This window comes from Rattus norvegicus, chromosome 10 (assembly GCF_021556685.1).
Source record: "Rattus norvegicus strain SHRSP/BbbUtx chromosome 10, alternate assembly SHRSP_T2T, whole genome shotgun sequence".
Taxonomy (NCBI): domain Eukaryota; kingdom Metazoa; phylum Chordata; class Mammalia; order Rodentia; family Muridae; genus Rattus; species Rattus norvegicus.
In genome coordinates this window covers 34,990,001-35,012,275 of record NC_141543.1, presented here as the reverse complement: position 1 = coordinate 35,012,275, position 22,275 = coordinate 34,990,001, and the positions used below count along the sequence as shown (strand labels likewise).

General features: G+C 45.1%; 1 protein-coding gene across 18 annotated transcripts in view; it reads right to left on the bottom strand.

Annotated features, from left to right (window-relative positions):
- Rnf145 (ring finger protein 145) overlaps positions 1 to 20,343 on the bottom strand; it is a 46,917-nt gene extending 26,574 nt beyond the window's left edge. For 5 of the 18 annotated variants that reach the window (XR_015630307.1, XR_015630304.1, XM_087570254.1 and 2 more), the window contains exons 1-3: positions 17,445 to 17,743; positions 12,371 to 12,586; positions 6,132 to 6,240 (exon numbers count right to left, since the gene is read on the bottom strand). Coding sequence is in view for 9 of the 18 variants with exons in the window: in XM_087570259.1 (XP_087426385.1) it covers positions 6,132 to 6,240; positions 12,371 to 12,554 (293 nt within the window). In the remaining 9 variants the exon portion in view is untranslated. 18 annotated transcript variants of the gene reach the window in all.
- Between the last annotated feature and the right edge of the window lie 1,932 nt (positions 20,344 to 22,275).

Sequence of the window (22,275 nt, the reverse complement as noted above, 5' to 3'; positions counted from 1 at the left end):
CGCCACAGCTAGCAACTGAACCCTTTATGCAAGAGCCTCTTAAGAGTCTGACGTGGCCCCTGGACATCGTGGGAACAATCTATACATTCTGGCCACTTACAGGAAGCTTTCAAAAGATGCAAATTTCAAAGAAACCTAATCTACTTTCATACTTAACAAAAAAGAGAGCCCGAAATCTCTGTGGTATGAACAAATAAGAAGTACCACACAAGAGCCCCACTCAGGTACGTAAGCACCTGCATGTAAGTGCCTAATGCCTACACACACATGCACGCACATGTACACTCACACCTACTGCAGTCTTGGCACGGGCTCAGTGACTGGACTGGTGACCCAGGTGGATTTTAATTATTCTCATACCTGCTTTTTCTCCCCACTCCTTTCTGGCCTCCTCAGCAGATATTTACAGCTTAGACTTAAGGATGTCCAAACCAAGAGGAAAGAATGTGGAAACTGGTCCACTCTGCTCCTGTGGAGACTTAACCTTTAGTGTATGTACGACAGCGTCCCACTTAAGGATCCCTTCACAGCAGCAGCTCAGGTCCCAGGTGGCTCAGTGCTGTCTGGGGACACATTCTGGCTGTGAGACTGCTGGGGAGGGGAAGCTGCCGCAGCCACCACATAGAGGTCATGTTCAGTCCCCACCACAGAGACTGAGCACAGCTAAAATGTCCTGTCCCGGGACAGGGGCTCCCCCATCTACAGCCTGCTTTACATCTGAAAGCAAACCCCCATGCTCATCCACCCAGAATGAAAATCATATACTTTTCCTCTTCTCAAAGCCCTCTCTAGTGGGAACTTAATTAAGGGCACATGTAAAATCGATGTGTTAATTCATAAACCAAGAGTTAAAAATACTAAAGTTTAACAGGGTTTTTTGTTCGCTTTGTTTTTGTTTTTTTAATAAAAGCAATAATTATAGATGTGATTCATAAGCAGAAGCTCACAGGAACATGCATGGGCTAGTTCTGGGTTGTCTCCATTTTAAAGCAATAATCATTTGCGGATGTATATTAACTATACCATTACACGTGAAAAACAGCGTTCCACAATTTTTAAAATCAAGGAAAATAATATTTAATAATTTAAAAAATTGTAACCAAGTTTAACTAGAATACTACCAATAAATATTTTTTATTACACTCAGGACTGATGGAATGCCTCACTAGGCAAAGGTGTTTGCCGCCAAGCTTGACAATCGAGTTCAAATCCAGATGGTGGAAAGAGAGAACCAACTTCGAAGTTGTGATATGATCTCTACATGTACATCGTAGTGCATCTCACACTCACTCACACACACACTCACACACACACACACACACACACACACGCACACGTACATAAATGGGAAGATTTTTAAGCATTTGTATTGTACTGAGTGAACTCAAGGAGGTTTAAATATTCTTCTGTACTACAGACTGTGCCTACAGTCAAATTTCAAACAAGTTTTTACCGACAGATAATTATCAGCATGATATAAATAAATTAACATCAACAACAAAAGACAGAGACCCAACTTTGCAAGTGTTGATAAAATTTTCAATTTGGAAAATTAATATGGATAAATATCTTCTATGGCAAATTGCTAAAGTAGCAATTTAATTATTGAAATTGCCCAATACTGAACCTCCAGGAGCAAACCTCATTGTGCCATGTCCTTCTGATTGGGAGCCTGAGCCCTGAAGGGCTCAGCCATCTCTCCAGCCCAGACCCTGGATCTTATTATAGCAGTGAAGGAGATAACTTCTCTGTTAACTATCTGGTAGGAAACCTGTGTCCAGAATTTAGACTTTCCAGACTCAGTAATAATAAAGACAGTCCAATCAAAATAATTGGCAAAGGGTAAACGTTTTTCCAGATAAGATTTACACTTAGTAGCTGAAGAGACAAAATCCAAAGAACAAGGAACTGCCACTTCACACTCATGACGAAAACGCCACAATGAAATGTTTGTTGGCAAGGGTGTTGAAACAGCCCTGCAGCACTCAAAAAAAGGGCTAAATACAGAGACTGTACAGTTTAGCAATCCTATGCCAAGGTTGGTGCCCAAGAGAAGTAAACTCATATATCCACATACACATATATCCAGCACACAGAAGTCCACCTTACAAGAACTCCAAAGCAGAAATGACCTAAATGCCCATGCATGGGTGCACAACAGGTCATACACTGCACCAAAGCTGCCCAGTGGACACTGGAGAGAAGTACTGGGGGCATAGCTCACTGGGTTAGAAGCACGTCATTGCTTTAAAAAGAAAACAAAACAAACTCATACAAGAGGGAGGGAGGGAGGGAGTCAGGGAGGGACAGCAAGAAGCAGGGAAAGGAGGAGACAAAAACTGCAATACCAATCAACCACTTAAAACTCGGCGCCAAAGATCATGCTTGTATAGTTCAAAATAAATTAATCAAAATAGACCAAACGGGCTAAGGAGATGAGATCACTTGCCGGGAAAGCCTAGGCTCAGAACTGGAACCTCCAACACCCACAGAAAAATGCAGACATGGCCATGCATGTCCTGTAATCCTAGCAATGTAGGGTGGAGACAAGGTGTTCCCAGCTCACCAGCAGGTCAACCTAGCTGAGCACTGGGTCAGCAATGTGTCAAGGCAACGTTAGCTCAGGATATCTAGTTCCTTGGTCTCTGCTCACACATACAACCACATGGGGGGGGGGGTGTTGGGGGGAGCCATGGTAGTCTAGGGATGGTCAAGGACTTATGGTGGGAGGTTCTCGACCTATGGGTCATGACCCCTTCAGGGCTGAGTAACCCTTTCACAGGAGTTGCACATCAAATATCCTGCATATATTAAAATTTATAACAGTAGCAAGACTACAGTTATAAAGTGGTAACAAAATAAGTTATGGTCCAGGGTTATGGTCCACAACATGAGCAACTGTATTAAAGGTTCACAGCATTGAAAACCACTGTCTTAAGAGGGACTAGAAAAGTTGAGTATCCATTGTGACCACAGTTTATTTGCACAGCTCTGCAAAAGCACTGTTAGGCACTTTAAAGGGCTGTGTAAACCTTGTGTGAAGCCACACGTGAACCAAAATGTAAAAGCATTTTTAAATTTGGTTACTAAGGTGACATTATAAATATTCAAAAATAGTGAATTAAGTGACCTGCAATTTTAATGTGTCAGTATATTAAAAATACAAACATCAATATTTGTATCTTAAATATAGTATTTCAAATGTGACATGTCACAGATAATTCTCGGGCAGTACATCTTTGCTAACCTTTGACGAGAAATGGAAAGACAGTGAATTACAGTGACTTTGGAAAACACTAGAATATGTCCTATTTTCAAAGTCATCCAACATTAAAACTCTAAAGCAGGCACTGTCTGCTGCTTCCAAGCAGAGGCTTGCTACAGCACCATACTCCCTGAGCTGACAAACTTGACTCTACAATTCTCCTTCCACTCACTAATCACGTCCCCCACTAAGAGACGCATACTCAAGTGGGGACCACCCCTCCCTGCGGTTCTCCTGCACAAGATTCTTTCTGCAGATCCTCAAGTGACTCAGGAAGATGACCGTGATCTAGAGGGGGAAACTGTTCTTGCCCACTACAAAATATTCAAATTCTTTGGTATGTTTTAGCTTTCTAATGATGAAAACATTTAAAATAAAAACCAGTATGCTAAAACTAAAGAATTCCAATGGTCACACCCTAGAAGGACTCTTCTTTGTACCCCTGAAGCTGTTCTAGGTTCCATTTTCCTTACAGAACAGGATTTTGCCCCACTTAGAAGTGGGTGGGTTGGTAATAACGAAGATGGAAACAGAATTACATGTTTTGGGTTCTCACTCCACCGTTAGACCACATGGAAATGCTTAGGATTTCCACCCAGGATTATGACTGTAATCAAAACAATAGTTCTGATGGCTCTACCTTGAATTTTGAGTTGTTTTTGATTATCTTCTCTAGATAGCCAGGATCATGGCTGCTCACCATTTTAAAGAGTTAACTTTAAAAGACTAATAGCACCAGAAAACAATCACAAAACACAACTGTGGTGTATCCTCACAGAACTTTAGTGGAACTTTCAAAAGCCTTCACTGTCCTCCAGAACTGAGAACTTGAAAGGCCCATTTACTTGTAGAGCTGTCCCTTGAGATTGCCACCATCGTTTCTTGAGGTGTGGAAACTCAGTCTTATCTTTCTGGTGCACACCAACTAGGAAGCAGTGAGTTATGAAACCTGCAATTATGTGTATCTATGCATCTAGCCACCCAGCCTTCCATCTAAGAATGAACTGCATGGCTCCTGGGTGTCTAGGCACTCATTTGCACACTGAGACAGTGGCTCCAGAGCCCTGGTCCTAAAGAGATTATATTCCATGGATGGGACTTATATTTATTAAAATTCTTTGTTTAGTATTTTATCATTTACAATGAGCAGCAAAGCATCTCCTCTCTGGGTATGAACCAACGGATGCCATCTGGCACAGCTGTGAAAGGTCATGCTGCTCTCTCTGTCACATAACTGGAAACTGACTGACCCACAAAGTGACCAAGGTGACTGCCTCTACTTGGGGAACCAATGTTGGTTTGAGCACGGTGAGGAGTCTAAGGAATCTGGGACCGTATTGTAAGTTCCAGACTGCATGACTTGACATCTGGGGCAGTAAGAAGGGCAGAAGTTGGGGTTGGGGATTTAGCTCAGTGGTAGAGCGCTTGCCTAGGAAGCGCAAGGCCCTGGGTTCGGTCCCCAGCCCCGAAAAAAAGAACCCCCCCCCCAAAAAAAGAAGGGCAGAAGTTAAGGACATGCAGTCCCTCCAGGTACCACTGCCCTCACCCAGGGAGGAGCAGGGCGGACAAGCAGAGAGGACTGAGCGCTGAAGACACAACCTGTGGGTCTGAGAAGTGAGGACACCAAAGAGAGTGAGGGTGCTGCACCCAGCTCAGGGGCCTCCACAGAACACAGGAACACATGCAAAGACATGGAAAGAAGCTGGGGGCACAGAACACTAACAGAGCAGGTAAGTGTCACTGCCTTAAGCTTTCTGCACTTCCATAAAATCTGTCTACAGTAAGCACTGCAATTTTATAACCAGAAAAAAATTACAATTTTTTTTTATCATTTTAAAAATCAATTCAGTTTCACACGTGTAACATGAGGTCATTCCAAGCCAATATTAAAATGTGGAAGGTCTGTTTTATACCCAAGGCCACTGCCAAATCTCCTTAGAATTCAGAGTGAATTTCATTACAGTAAGCACATGTCAATCAAACAGTATGAAACTGAAGTTCCACAAGAAACTATACCTGGAAATATGCACACACCATTCCAGTTAACACTTCAGGCTCAACTCCACAGGCAGCAAACTCATAAAGCAGACTTTAGCTTTGACATTTTAGTCTCCCAGACCCGAGTAACTGATGTAACCAGCCCCCTACACTTCTACAACTTAACCCTGACTCCCACCATTTTAAACTGGCTATCTTCAAAATGAAGACCGAACCGGCCGAGGTCAGGGCGAGTTGAGCTGTTTCTCAGTCTGTCTGCAGAGAACTCCCTTTTCAGGTAATACAAAAGCTCATCTCTAAATGTGACCTTAAGGCCTATTTCCTGTCTTGCTTCCCCCACCCCACAAAACCATAATCTCAACGGAATTCCAGCTATTCATCTTGAATGGTAACATCCTCGGGAAAAGTATCTGTAAAAATCCGTGTTGGAAACCTACTGCGCTGCTCGCCTTGGCTGTCCACTGCTGTGAGGGGTTTGCTTAATCGGATTATTTGAAGTAGAAAAGCTACTCTAAAGTGGCCAAACCTGCTAGGCCAGATACAAGGACATGGAAGAAGGAAGTGCCACTTTTTGCCTGTTTTCCCTCACACTTGCTGGCACACACATCGATCTGGGCACAGCAGCATCCGCCACAGGTATTAGAGCTGACTTTCTTGGACTTTCAATGTAGAAGACCAGCAGCCGGACTAACTCCACGACATCCTGTAACCCAACCTAACAAAGCCCCGCTTAATACAAATGTACCTACCTAAGTCTTAGCTTTGTAACAATATTCATAAAAAACACCATATTGACATTAAACACAAACTAAAACACAACCCACAAACTTTCAACTCAATCCCACATTCCGGAAACTGGATATCTTACCTGGATATCTGATGTCCAGCATAGAGGAGCAGGGCAGTCAAAAAATACAAATAAAGCTGCACCAGATGCTGCCTGGGCAAAGTGAGGAGCACGACACTTAAGATATAACCTGCAGCAGAGACACAAACAGAAATGGTTGCCGTTCTGCCTCCCAGGCAGCAGTATAGACATGTTGAAGTGAATTATTTTCCGAGTAACTATTAACAAATGAAGGTTATCCCTTTAATTTCACTACCAAGGTTCAGTCAGTTCAAAACTATCACTGTGGATTTGAAACTGGAAATAGCCTTGCACTCTGCACCGTCTTTCCACCTCATAATTAGATGCAGCACAAAGAGGCAAGCCGGGGCTCCTCTCACCGCCCACCCTTCCTCAGCGTCTCCTCCCTGTTTTACACAATTCCCTCATCCTGTCTCTGGACTCCCAGGAGCTGCGTCTTCAGATCTCTCCACCTGCAGATGTCTTATTGTGTGCCATTATCCCACCCCAACCTCAACCCCTCCACCTTCCCACCCATCACTCCAACACCCAACACAGGTCCTCTTCCCCATCCCAGAAGGGGAAACCCAGAATGTTTCCCTTCACAGCAACCTCCCCTCAGTGACTAACTTTTTCACTACATTATTTGTGTCCAATCCTTTTATTTTCTAACTCTTCCTCTAATACAAAAAAAATGTTTTCAGCTTTCTGCTATCTAAGCCAGAAGCCAACCACATCCTGCTGATCCCCGAGTCTGAGGCAAGACCCTGGCAACACTGTTATGCTTGACCTGTCCTTTCTCCCTCCTGCTTTTTCTTTCACCATCCTCAGAAAATGCTGGCAGTGTGCTCTCTACACAGTTACTCTTCTCTCTACGAGCCACAAAGGATCTGACATAAAGCAATCACTCTTGTTTTGAATACTGACAAGTATTTTTGATTGTGATACAATGCCCACAAATCATTTATAAAATCCTCCTGGGTATAAAAAGAAACAAACAAACAAACAAACAAACAAACAAAACCCTATTTATTCCGAATGGACATCCAACATCAAAAGAAGAGCCTGTTTGTGTATCCACACATCCAACAGGTACAAATAGCTATCTGCCTGCTTCTGACAAGGTAGCATGACCTCTTCCACCATGAGAACCACTCAGACTCACGGCTTGATTCTGAGTGAACACGCATCACTATCTGCTCTGTGACAGTAACCGGCGACCCTGAATAAGGTTGATAATGATGAAGCGAAGCCAATGGCAATTTATAACTATAACTATAACTGGCAACATTTAAAAATGATGGCCTGTTTAATAAGTTGCTGACTGGGGATGGAGAGATGGCTCAGCAGTCAAGAGCACTTATTCTTGCAGGGTTTGATTCCCAGCACACAAACTGTCTGTAACTTCAAACCCAACAGATCAGATGCCCTCTTCTGGCCTCCACAGACACCAGGTATACACAGGGTGCACAGACATACATGAAGACAAAACACTTAAATATATAAAATAGAAAATAAACACATAACATTAAAAGCCATTTCTTTTATTAGAGAGATGGTAGGACTATGGAAGAACTGAGGAAGGGAGGGAGGGGAGGGGAGGGGAGGGAAGGGAAGGGAAGGGAAGGGAAGGGAAGGGAAGGGAAGGGAAGGGAAGAGAAGAGAAGAGAAGAGAAGAGAAGAGAAGAGAAGAGAAGAGAAGGAGTCATAAAGAATAGAGAAGACAAAGACGTTAGACAAAGACCTGGGGCAGGAAATATTTGTAAGTTTTATTGTCAAAGCAGCAGCTTGGGTATGGTTGGCGGTCAGCTCTGAAAAACATATTTAAGCAGATCTAAGTGTTGCTCTCTGCATGAGTGGTTAAAAATACAGAAGTGGAGGTGGCCGTGAACTTTCTAGCTTAGGTAATCAAGAGGACGGATCTGCTACCAAGAGAGTAAACACAGGAGGAAGAGGAAGTCTGACATGAAGTAAAGTGTGAGTGCAGTGGCTGGTGGCGAGGTAATTAATGTCCAGGGTAGTCACATGAAGCCATCTAGCAGGTGGTTAGAGGTGAGCTCCCTGAAGACCAAGTGCCTGCAGAAACGAAGAGATAATGACAGCCCACGTGACCAGACAGGAGCTCATGATCTCTACAAGAGAGGGCCTCAGTGCAGCAGACGAAGCATGGTAGACTGCAAACGACTGACTGCTCATGGTCGCAGAGGGGACACTAGCTCCATCCAGAGGTGGTCCAGAGGCCTGAACAGAAACAGCTGTGAGCTCAAAACTGTGAGCGATCCCCCCAACCACCAAAGCTGACAATGGAGCACAAACACCTAGGGAGTCTGAATCTGAACATGGCGGAGGCCCACACTGCTGAAGAAAGAGCACTGAGAGGTCAAGGCTAGCCTGAGCTATGTACTGAGGAGTAGTGCCTAGCAAGCCTGTGTCTGCCTCATACCAAGGAGTAGCTCCTATCAAGACTTTGTCTGTCTCAAAGAAGGAAGGTAGGAGGGAAGGTAGACCGGGGGGGGGGGGGGGGTGGGGGGGGGGGCACTTGTTAGCTTTTACTGTGGATGTGACATAACCTAGAGTCACCGGGAAAGATGGAACCACAACTGAGGACTGCCTGGATCCCGTTGGCCCGTGTCTCTATCTGTGAGACAGTCTTGATTGAGGGTTAACGTGGGGGGCATAGCCCGCTAGGAGTGACACCATCCCCGGGCAGGCGAGCCTGGGCTCTATGAGAAAGCACGCTAAGCACGAGCCAGTGGCCAAGGCAGCGAGTAAGCAGTGTCCTCCATAACTTGGACTTCGGTTCCACCTTGGGTTCCAGCCTGACGTGGCTCAATAGTGGACCTGGAAGTGTTAGCTGAAACAAATCCTCATTTCCCAATTTGCTTTTGGTCAGTGTTTTAGTAAGAGAAAGCAAACAAGGGCAAAGCAAGGACCCGAGTTCTCAGGTTCCCAGGCTCAGTGCAAAACAACAGGTCATGCAGAGTGTGTGTGCGATGACCATACTAGTGCCATGGAGGCAGAAAGAGGCAGGGCCTGGGGTCAGTGACCAGCTGGCCTATCCTATTAGCCAGTTTGAAGCCAATGAGTCGCTGTTTTTCTTTTCTTTTTTTTTTTTCGGAGCTGGGGACCGAACCCAGGGCCTTGCGGTTGCTAGGCAAGCGCTCTACCACTGAGCTAAATCCCCAACCCGAGTCGCTGTTTTTCTAAACCAAAAAAATCCTGAATATAGATAAGCTGCCCATGGTTTCACAGAAGAACATCCTTAATGGTATCATTTTACAGTAACAATGAAATGCAGTAAAATTTCCACAGGGTTCTTGTCTGAGGAGTGAAACTAGGTAATTAAACTCTCACAGAAAACCAATGAAAGAGCTATAATTTTGAATCTTGATGAGAACAGGATTGACAGTTATTTCAAATTGTGTCCTGCTTTTTGGAAAAAAAATTGATTTTCTAAAATCAAATTTTAAGAGGCTTCCTCTCCTAAGGGATGAAGGTGGGGAGAGAGAGGAGGAGGGAAGGAAGGGGGGAAGAAAAAGGAAACTAATAATAAAAGCACTGAGAAAGAAGAAAGAAGAAAGTAACCATCTCAGGCTATAGAACACCATCCAAGCCCTCAGTGAATAAAAGACAGGGTACTAACTGGACACAGGCACACAAGCCTAAAACAACAGGAGGATGTTTGGACTGGACCAGAGCATACAGAACTTAGTACACATCACTGAGGAAAAGAGGAGTTAAATTAATGCATATGCCTTAGAGTTGTCTAGAAGAAACTGTTCAACAACACACCATGGCCTAGGCAGAGAAGTTCCAAACAGAGCAAAGGGTTCAATGTAACCACAATAAATAAAACAGAACACAACACAACCCACCCTCCCACCCCCAGTTTTTCTGAGATTGGGACTCATTTAGTAGCTTGGATTGACATCAAACTTAGTTTCCTTCCTCCTAGGCCGACCAAGTGCTGTGATTCTAGACACACAACGTCATACCCAGCTCTAAACGCTTGAGAGTGAAGACTTATCGGGTGGGGGCAGGGGAACATTTAAGTAGAAGCTTACAGTTTGGCAGACTAGAATGTGCCAACATTAAAAATACAAAACAACACAAAACTGTATGTTCCCAGGTGTGATAAACATCTGTCAGGAGATTATTAGGGAAGTTGAAGCAGGGGGATGGTAGCTTTGATACAGCATCTGGGGGAAGCCTGGGCTACACAGTAAAACCCAGTCTCAACAACAACAACAAACAACACAAACACCTGCACACAGTAGTGATGTTGCCACATCAGCAAGTGAGAGCCAGGCTCTCGAGCCAGGCCCACTATGCCCATCACAGAGAAAAAGAAGATACATGTACTCATATTGACTTACACCCACACAGGATACCTTCTACACGAGGAAATAACAGCTACTCTGAGGCACTCAGGACTATATAAAGAACAGACAGGAGGGAAAGAAATAATTTTAACAAACACTTCTAAGGTTCTGATTTCTGACCACAAATGCAATTCTCTGACACTTGAGAATTTTTACAATGTATCTAGGAGTAAATGTTATAAAAGGAAGCATTAGATTACATAGTACTCTGACAGAGGCACCCTAGACAACAAAATGCCAGTTCACACAGAGGCTGTGTTCACCCTACCATGGACTTTACCTAACCACTGTATGTAAGAAGACTCAACTGAGTTCCTAAAGTCACAGGACAGAGTGGATTTCAATTGAATCAGAACCTATCCAACTTCTAAAATTAATGTTTCTACCTACGAGGCACTTGTCTTATAATAACTAGTCCTAACATTTTAGAGACAATAATGATAACAGGGCTTTTCTAAAACCACAGGTAAAACACGTCTCACATGAAAGCTAAAAAAATGTGCCATTCTCTGTTCAACACCTGACTGGAACTACTTTCCATACATAACTGGCTCACGTGGACAGTCTAAGGCTGAGCATTCCAGAGTCCCCGTCATTTTCCCACTGTGGTATCACACGAGAGAGATGAGCTCATGGTGCCTACATGCTCTGAATCTCCCTCGACTTACTTCTCCCCTAATGACTGATCTGGGATACTCTGACAGGCTTCTAAGGGCTAAGGTGTTGGGACTCAGAAACCCTTCTAAGGATAAAATGAAAATCTCAAGCAGAATAACTGTCTACCATTTTATAAAAAGATGTACTTTGTCGCTTTACAAATCCATTAACAAAATTGTCTTTATGTATAACACACCATTTAATCTGTGTTTCAATAGTTGCTAAGCTGAAAGCTAATCGAGTAGATTTTGTTTCATGCCTGAATATCCTGACTTTCTTTCTTTTTTTTTTTTTTATTCTTTTTTTCGGAGCTGGGGACCAAACCCAGGGCCTTGAGCTTGCTAGGCAAGTGCTCTACCACTGAGCTAAATCCCCAACCCCATATCCTGACTTTCTTTAACCTCAAAACATACCAAGTCTTATATAAGATTATCTTTTTCTCAGGAAAAAACTATTACACACTAAAATTTCATTTAGTTGAAGCGAATATTATATTTGCAAGCGATTTTAATGCTTTATTTTGACTCGAGAATAGTAAGAAAGGCTAGAGATATGGCTCGGCAGTTGAGAGCACTGTCTCCACTTCCAGGAGACCCGGATCTCTGGTTCCTAGCACCCATATGACTGCTTATAACCATCTGTAACTCCAGTTCCAGGGGCTCCAACGGCCCCCTCTGGCCACGGTAGTCATTGCATGAATATGTTACACTTCTCTTCATCTAGACACACCCTCATACAACTATAAAATAATTTTTTACTAATAAGAAATACTGAATAAAAAAAAGTTTACTTTGCAATTCCTACTTAATCCCAAACCAGAAGAGGCCAGATTCCAGGAACAGTATCTCTCCCGTTTCACATTTCATCATATTAAAAGGGAAAATGTTTCCCCATGCCTTCCAATATTTAAGTCTAGCAAAATCGATCCTGCTTCCCTCTGGTTCTGGTTAGTCCTATAGGACGATGAGACAAAACTTGCAAATGCATCTATTAGCACAGTCAACTCCGTGTGCTAGAGGTTCGTTTTATCTAAATTAAAACATGGATGGAATGGCAACTAATCAAAAAGGCGCTATAAATACGGAAAGAGAACAGAGAGGGGCACGTGGGAGGGGTTAGAGGTAGGAAGGAGAAGGGATTAGATGTAACTCCAGAAACCCTTAGCGTATGAACGAAACAAAGTTGTCAGGAAGTCAGGAGCACGCACATGCAGACACTTACCTACATAATGCATGTTAAGAGCCAAGTACTTGTACTGGAAGAGGGGGTTGTTGCTGAGGCTGCTCCTTTGGATCTGCTGGAAAAAGGAGCTGACGTCCCACCTGTACAGGACGTCCAGCAGCATGATGCTTGGCACCCTCAAGGCCACGTTCAACACTGCCTCCAGCTTCTCCTTTGCAGCCATGTTTGGTCTTTGATTGTTTCCTTGGAGCAGACCTAAAAAAAAAAAAAAAAAAAAAAAAAAATCAAAAGATGAAGGCTGTAAAGTGAAATCAGCACGGACCACCTTTTGAGAGCCTCCCAGGAATCTAACGCCCCCCCCCCACGCCGTCCCGGAAACATCCTACTGTGTTTCCCTATTTATAATAAATGCATCAGAATGCTCACACTTTCAGATCTGCCCCAGTAGTGTGATTCAGACTAAACGTTCACACTTCAAAACTTAAAGAAGCCTCCGGCTCCAAATCTACCTGGCAACAAGAACGGCCCACGACAAAGTTCTAACTTGTTCTAATTTGAAGAAAATACCCTCCCCGTGTAGTTATTTGAGAGGCAAAATCGTACATATTTACTAAATGAAAAAGCCTACAGTACTAATCAGAGTGTTTCAGTTCAGTTGTCTGCATCTGCCCTTGTCCTTGTTTGCTCAGAATTAAAACCGACGTACTAGGTATTCCTTTTGTTCCTTTTTACAGCTGCAGAGTTCAAACCCAGCACCCTGCCTCTGTGAAGAAAGCCTAGAGAGCCACACTCCCAACTGAATACTGAGCTTACAATGCAGAGAATGTTCGATGAAGACACAGGAATCATAACTTGCAATATTATTTTCTTTTTCTACACTTAGTTTTGAATCCTCAGAGTCTCTCTTTGAAGGAAAATGAAACTCATCAAATGCTTCCCTGGTACGGTGGCCGACTTGCATAGCCATGGGAGACGCCAAGCTCTGAGTCTGGAAGATCTTTGCTTAGACAGTACAATCATCAAGAAAATGGAAAGAACGGGGGCGGGGGGTTGCGGGGAGGAAGGAACTGGAAAGCAGTTATCGGGATCTTAGAGGACAATTTGATGAAATAGCTACAAATTCATCTGTGAAACGGCACAGGGCAAGCCCAAGTGGGCGAAGGATAGCTTTAAGAGTAAGGAGGCTTCTGGACTCTTGGCTCTGACAATATCCTTTTAAGAATTCTGCTGAGAAAGCTAAACACATTTCTAGCTTTGGCAGTAATTTCAGACATTACAGAAGTGAAAACATTTATTTGTGAAGGAAATTATAGTGACAGACTGCTGTTAGTTGAGTGTCAGTGTCCCCGTCCGACTCTGGAACTGTCAAACTCCCTAGCTCTGACACCCTGCACACCACTGAGAGGATATTAATGACCCTCTTGTCAATCATTCCCATAATGGTAATGTTGTCATATAGGTAAACACACTGCCAATAATATGCCATTGCTGTCAGACAAAGACTGCAATGACTCAAAATGAGTAAGAGCTTTTAATCATTTTCCTATATACAAAAAATATACCGTGGGACACGAACAGAGCAACTCTGTCCTGAGGAGAAACTATCACGAAGAATAACATCTCTATAACCAGCTTTGGCTGTAAACCATAGTCGAGAATTGTTGACTGAGGGGAAGCTCTTGCTACTATAGTCAACCATGTGAATCCACAAGGTCTGTATCTGTGCAGTCAATAATCTTGCCCTGAAAATATTGAAATGTTTGTTCTGAGTATGTACAGACTTTTCCTTGTCACTGATCTCTAAATGGTAAGGTATAAAAACTACCTATCTAGTTCATAGACTGCAGTAGGAGTTGTAAATAATCTAGAGATGCTTTGAACACGGGGAGTGGGTACAGGTGAGATGGCTCAGCAAACAGAGAGTCCTTGCTGCCATGCCTGGAAACCTGAGTTCGATCCCTAGAAGCTACACCATAGAAGGAAAGAACCAACTCCCAAAAGCTGTCCTGGGTCCCACCCCTAGGCCTCTGCTGAATGGCATTAATACAATTTAATAAAAGCATGCAGAAGGATGCTCATTAGCCGTATGCCATTTCTGAAAGGGACCCGAGCTTCTGCAGGTTTGGGTACCTAAGAGATGTCCCATAACCTAGAGGAAAACAACAGTAGGCAGCCTTAATACTGGAAAGTCACAATTTCTGCATATTCTAGAATCCAATATAAATCACTACTGCCATTTGTCTAACAAGCAAAACTGGGCATCACTGAGTTATTATTTGGGGTCAGTATTTATCTAATCTGGAACTTTCTTCTGTGTTTGATGTTACTTTTTAAATGAGGACAATTCCCATTTATTGTAGCTCTTAAAGAGAAAAAGTAGCACATACTCCTGTTGTGGAAATCTGGATGTGAATGTAGGTGGGGGAAAAATGCCACCTAATCCTTAGAGGGATCATCTATATTACAAAAGAAACCCATTAGCCGAAAAGTGCATGTTCTGTGGGAATTCTCACCTACAGCTCCTGTCTCACAAGTAAAAGAAAAAAGAAACAGTGGGTTCCCAAAGCTACCAGTGCAGAAGAATGCCCAGAAACAAAGACCAACACAGTCACTCATGAGCCAAATGTCTGAGGGGACTGGAGTAGATGAAGTAGCCCACTTAAGAACAAATCTATTACCTATTCCATGGATCACTTATATAAGTCATTAGAAAGATGCCCCGTAGAAACATGTGGAGGAGACAAGCATTAGCAAAGCATAGTAACAGATAACCAACAATCCTAGACACAGGACAGCCAAAACAAAAGGTCTGGCACACCCAAGTGCAAATATATATACTTTCTGCACTATCTTACCTCTCCTGTGAGATCCAAACACTCCCTAGAGTTATAGAAAGAAACTGGAAATGAATGCTCCATCATGTCTCTGCAAGCAACATAAACTAAGGATGACTCAAACCCACTTTATAGAGCACCACAGCAAAAAAAAAAAAAAAAACCCGAAAGTTTTCATCCTGGAAACAGAAAAATTTTTCTTCCCAGAAACAGAAAGATTCAATAAATGCACCCAAACCCCAAACCATAGCTGTTTCAATAAATGCCTCTCCAAGACATGGAAACAATCTTTTGTATAATGAATGTGCAGTTTATTATCGGGCTTGAGGGTTAGGAAACACAGATCCTCAGATAAAGAATCTTTGACAATAAGAAAAATAGAATGGCTGGGCTCTGCTGGAAAAACTATCTTAAATAAAAGAAAGAAAAGGTGGTATTACAAAAATAAAAGATAAAACTCCTTAACTACCTTTTTAAAAAGGCAAAGCAAAAATAAGAATAACACATAAAATTAGCGACAACTTAAATCGATAACATAGATGATTTAGGGTTGAAAGTCACACCTCTTTCCTCCTCTGAAAGGTAAACAAAAACCATCAACCTTTCCTTGCCGCCAGCAATTAAAACAAAATCTAAATCATCTAAAACCGATGCTAAGCTCTCTCTATTGGGATGCTGAGACCTTAAAAAAAAGAGAGACAAGAGAGGGCAAAGCTGGACCCTAAAATCCGAAGTAACTCCGCCCAGAAGGGAGAAACCAGGAAAGAGAACTTCCTTACATAAGCGTTGGCACACGTTTTAAATATAGCTAGTCCTCCCCACTCCCACTGTGTTGCTAGCTAACTTTGTATGTACTTGGTTTCCACAGAAACTACTAGCAATCCTGTGATTCCTCATCATCTCCGAAACCACATCCATGGATAAGAGTCCACACTTATGTGAAAAAGAGCCATCGTCCAACATAAGGGACCGGGACCGACAGAGAGAAGGAAAACAATGCTACCTCTGCCATTGGACGCTCAGCCTGGGTCACGACTGCAGCACCGACAGCTCATCCTTTTGGGTCTGGTTCAAGATTCACAAAACTGCACACTCGGTATTTTATAAAATAAAGACACACACACACACACACACACACACACACACACACACACACACACACACGGCCTCTACGCACCACCCCCCTTCCTTTCAGACTAGTTTCCTGTTTACTGCAGACAGTGATGCAAAGCCATCCATTAATCTTTGATGCCTTCCCACTGCAAAGGCCCCTTCCCCCGCCCCATCTCACTCTCTCCCCGCACCTCCCCCCACCCCGCCTGCTTTTCTCAGATACATTTGAACTATAGTAACCCCAAGCCAGCTCGCCGCAAACTGGCAGCAAGCACAGCACAGCAGCAAGGCACGGACGCAGCAACCCCAAGGCTAGGGGATTACGTGGAGCAGAAACTCTGCCAGGAAGAGAGGCCCGGGTGCTCCCTGCCTCAACTAAGGGTGCTGGCTCTACCGCGCCACACAACGAAAGGCGCGCTTACAAGAGTCGAGCCAAGTTCCTAAGCCCCAGATAGAATGGGGGTTAACTCCACAAGGGTCCTAGGGTGGGAAAGCAGTGCTGGAGAGGGCGAACCCAGGGATGGCGAACGGGAAAAGGAACACAGTAAGAAAGAGCAGCTCGAGGTTGAAGAGTGACACACCGCACGCTAAGCCAGGGGTCCCCCTAACTCGATGGGCTTGGCAGCTCTTTCTGAACCCCGCAACCTGCACTGCCTGCACATGGTTAGGCTGAGTTTATGGGCTGCGAGGTGGGGAGACGCCAGGAAAGAGGGAGGAAGCTTGAATGCAAAGAGTGAACAAAAACGCAAAAGAGGGAAAGTTAGAAATGCAAACCTGAGCAAAGGAACCCGGACTGGGCACCTCTGCGAGACAGACCGGGAAAGGCCTTGCAACAGGGGTACTGGAGAGCAGAGAGGGGCGAGCCCCAGTGAGGGCATCTCAGGAATGTGAGGGTTCTCTCCCTCTCCCGGCGCGGGAGAGAGGAAGGATGGAGGGTGCTGAAGAGGCAAGCCGAGGCCCCGGGAACCACTATGAGGCTCTGCGAGGAGGTCGCAGGAGACCGACTGCTGCTCAGGGGTGGGCGGGAGGGCGAGGTGCGGGGGGGGGGACCAGGCCCCGGCCAAGATCGGGAGGAGGAGGGGGCGCGGCGGGGAGGAGCGAGGGTGGGGGAGGGGAAGCGCAGTGGGCAGCAGGCCTGCGGGATGCTCCCGGCTGACCGCAGTCACCTGGAGCCGCAGCCTCCCTGCCTGCGGGGCGGCACTGGGGATGGCGGTGTTCGCTGCTGCCCGGTTCCGATTCCCGCCCCTCCGGTGAGATCTTCGGTTCCGACGGCGGGGGGCCCGGTATGCGCGGCTTACAGCGGCGGCTCTCCCGCGTCCGGCCTCGGCTGCGGCGTCTCGGGAGGCAGAGGCAGCGGAAGCGGCCCGAGCCGTGAGGTCACCATCCTCCGCGGCGACAAAGGCGCTCCCGGGCCGAGCGCCGGCACCAGCGCCCGGCGGCCGCCATGGCCTGGTCCCCGCGCTCCGGCTCCGCCCCCCGCGCTCTGCGGCGACCGCCGGCTCGCGCACTCTGCGCCTGCGCGCGAGCTCGCCATCGCCCGGCCCCCGTGCGCCCACGCTCACTCACAATCGCGCACGGCGGGATCTTCCCGCACCGCCTCCGGTGAGTGGGCCCGAGACGCCGGTTTCTCTCTGGGGCTGGTCCGGGAGACTATTCCGAGAAAGGATGAGGTGACACCCGGACATGCACTGTGACCCCAGCCATTCTGACACGTGTTCGCGCTCACTCCGCAGACACCACGAGCCGCACGCGCCCACACCCACACTCACCTGCTGGGACCACGTGGGACAATGTGAAAGGCTGGTCCCTGCCGCGTGCAAACCCAGAGCAATTTTTAACTCTCTCCTTGACTAGACTAATACTCGTCTTCAGGGCATCGTGGACTACGAAGAGTAAAAAGGTCGGAAGATGGATGAGTGAATGGTTTGGAATTGCTCCCCGGGACTATATCCCGAGTCCTTCGTTTGGTGCAAATGATTAACTACCCTATGAAAAGAAATGGTGTAAATGGATTTGTCATTTCTTTTGGTTCAAGGTTCAAAACACGTTAGTGTGCACACACCCTCTCCCTGACATCCAGGAAACCCTTTTGTTCTGCTCTAGTCTCCTAATATTGTGGCACACTTCTGCCGTATTTTAAAATGTTAAAAAAAAAATTCTTTTAGAGCAGAAACAGTTCCAATAGTATAAGGTCCCAAACTTGCTGTGCGTATTATTCATCTGAGAACTTACGCTGGTCTTTGCAGGAATCTATTAGTATGTTCGTCTGTATTACCACACCTTCTGCAATGTGCTCTGTTGTTCCTGGAGTTTTTAGTCCCTGGAGAATCAGTTGCCACTAGAAACTAGTGTGGCCTTTCATTAGGCAGTGCCTAGGTAACAGAAGATGAACACCAAGTTATTTGTAAGGCATTGCGACCATTCTGGTTCATTCGGAAACTTGCCAAGAGCCTCCACCTTACAAGCTGTACAAGACAAAATGAGTATTCTCGATGTTTGTGGGTGTCTGTCCACTGCTTATGACACACACACACACACACACACACACACACACACAATTCTGAACCTCTGGGCCTCCCCTGCTATGAAATTGTAAACACAACCTCTACATATAGACAATGTCATCGGAGTAGGAGAGATGGCTTAGCTCTTAAGAGCACTTTCTCTTCTTCCAGAAAAGGGTTCGATTCTCAGCACCCAGGTGTAGCTGTTAACTCCAGTCCCAGAGGATCTGACGCCCTCTTTTGGTCCCCACGAGCACTACAAGCATGTGGTGCACAGACATAGCCGCAGACAAAACACCCATACATGGAAAATAAATTATATAGAGAGAGGGAGAGGAGGAGGAGGAGGGGGGGGAGAGGGAGAAGGAGAGAGAGTCAATGCCATCTTGGAGTAAAATTCACATCTCTTCCCTTCCATCGTGTCTTAGCTTCTTTCCCTGTGATTGGCATAAAACCTGGACAGAATTTATGGGAGAATGGATTTCTTTCAGCTCAATGTTTAACGCACAATCCCTCGTGGGGCAGGTTAAGGCAGCAGGAACTCGGAAGGGCTTGTCACTTCATCTATAGTTAAGAAGCAGAGAGGGGTGTGAATACACGCTTGCTACTGCTCAGTGCCTCACGCCCCTCACTCCTAGGCAGTCCTGGATGCTCTATCCAAGGAATGGCATCACACTAAACTAAACAAGGCCCTCCACAGCCATGGTCCCATGTGACTCCAGTTTTCATTTTAATAGTAACTGCCATGTACTAGGTTTATAGCAGGGTTTAAATGTTTCTGGGAATTCTGTTCATAACTCCTTATAACCGCCTTTGTTCTGATCCCTTAGGCCACTTTGGAACAACCATTAAACCTGCCACGTCACAGAGTGGTGGTTTCATGAGTCTGTATATAGCCTACTAAGTAAAAATCCACACTGGCTAATGGTTGCAATAGGAGCAAGGTGCCTATGCTAGCAACAGCTTCCTTGGCTTTTACTCTCCAAGTTTCACTACCGGCTGAGGCAGGAAAATAAGTAGCCAAAAACACATGAAAAAGAATTCAAAATGCATATAACACTAAACTTGAGTCGGTCACCTTTATTCGTCTCCGATAAAATTGCAGAATTTCGACAGTACTTTACTGTTTCCTTAGATTTGTGCTTTGCCCTGGTGGAAGGGAGGCCTGCCTCAGCCCTTTGCCCTTCTTTGTCTTTTCAAAGAAGAAAGAAAATGGCTTCAAAGCGTAAGGACTCCGCCATAAGTACCCTGGACATGTAAAAGCAAGAACGAATCACGGGTCCTTTTACCTTTTGAGTTGTCCAGGAGTGGCTTGTAAATGCTGAAGTTCAAAACAGCGTGTGAAGAAAATTGCTCTGGTAATGAAAGGGTTACTGCAGGAACCTTGCTGCTAATCCAGTTTGGGGAAGGCTCCAGAAGCTGCTAAGTAAATCAAACTGAAAAGAAAATCCCAGAGGCAAGAAAAAGAACCCAGCTGGGATTGGAGAGAGGGTCACGCGAGTCAAAGAGCAGAGTCATAGAGTAAGTACCTCCTGGAAAGAGTCACTCAGCCACCCAAATCAGGAAAACCAGGAACTGCGTTTATCGGAACAAACTTAAGGAAATGCCCAAATGCCACAACTTGTTCATAAAGGGAACCGGCCTGGGAGCTAAGGGGAATGGGAAGGTTCTAAAGCTATGTCCACTTAGGAATGCATCTGGCTGCCAGGGAAAAGTCAGTGTGCCAAGCCTTGTGGTATTTGTTGCGGTTCTAGCTATTCTGAAAGACTAGCTCCCGAATTCTTTATAGAGCCAACTCCTGGTACTAAACAGAAATGGGCTTCTGTGGTAGATCTACAGGTAACTGATGACCAGTTCAGTGGGCACTGCTTTCTCAATCCAGAGTTGAGATCTCCTAGCACAGATTTCACATGGTAAAGCCAACCCCCAAAGACCCTGGGTAGCCAACGGTGAGAATTTAAGAAGAAGGAAATGTTTCATGTGTTCATTTATTCTTATGTTACTATTTTCTGAATATTTAGAAGTCTTTTCTGCCCAGTTCAAATTATTGTGCAGTCAACTTTGAGAATTTAAAAGGCCTAGGAAGATAGCTCAGCGGGCAGGAGGCTTGCTCTGCAAAGGATCTGAATTTGGATTCTCCAATACCCAATAAAAAGCCAGCCATAGCTGAACATGCACGCCTGTTCCCTAAAACCGAGCGGCAGAGACAAGTGAATCCCAAAAGCTTGCCAATCACCCAGCCTAGACAAATGAGAGACAAAAGAGAACTGAAAACCTCCTTTGTGGTCTGCATCGTTCACTCCCATATGATCAGACAAGCACACTCACCTGTATAACACACGTGTGCCACACACACCACATGCTCACTCACTAATCACCTGCCTAAATTAGAAGTCTACTAGGTTCCCATTCTAGTTAACTGTCCCCCATGGTTTCATTCTGAAAGTTAACTTAAGGGAAGTGTGGTGGTTTGAATGAGAATGACCTCCACAGGCTCATAGATTTGAGTGCTTGGTCACCAGTGGCACTATTTGAAAGGATCAGGAGGTGTGGCCTTGTAGGAGGCGTCACTGAGGGTATCCTTTGAGATCTCAAAAGCCCAGGATTTCCTCTCTGCCTCAGGGTCAGGATATAGAACTCTCGGCTATTGCTCTAGCATCTGCCTGCCTGCTGCCTTGCTTACCACCATGATGAAAATGGACTAAATCTCTGAAACTGTAAGCCATTCCCAATTAACTATTTGTCTCTGTAAGAGTTGCCATGGTCATGGTGTCTCTTCACAGCAACAGAACACTGACTAATGCTGACATTTGGTCTGGTGCCGCTGTGTATTCAAATGCTAAACACTAGCTCACAAGATAGGGTTTCCCCCCATACCCCGATGAGCTGAGGTGAGCATACACCAGGTGATGCTATCTAAATTTTGCTCCCCAATTTAAAATGATTGGTTAACTAAAGTGACCACAGCTAATTACTGGGGAGCATAGAAGAGGTAGGGTTTTAGTTACCTGGCTACGGGGGTCTCAGGTAGAGGCCATGAGAAAAAGAGGAGGAGAAGAGAGTGAAGGAGAGGGAGAGAACAAGAGGTCTCTATTAGCGGTGATGGACCAGGAGTGAAATGTCCCCCTCCCCCTCCAGGACAGATGGCTGGAGCAGAAGTCGCCCTCGAAAGATTCAAACAGCCAGTATTTGGGTACTGGAGCTGGGAAGTAGACAGCCTAGCATTAGAAATACAGATCAGGGCTAATCCCCCAGTAATTGTGCAAGAGCTGATTAAATAAATCCACAGACCTCTGCCTCGGTTACTGGGGGATGGGGAGGGGGGAGCCTAGCCACGTCATATTAATAACTAATAGAGTTTATTAAAATCCATTTACAGACTAAGGGAGATTGTTTCCTTTTTTTTTTCTTTTACTTGTGACAACTGAATTCACGAACCGTTGAGTCTATCGAAATGCTCCCATTCAGTGTTTTTTGATTGTTTTTTTTTTAA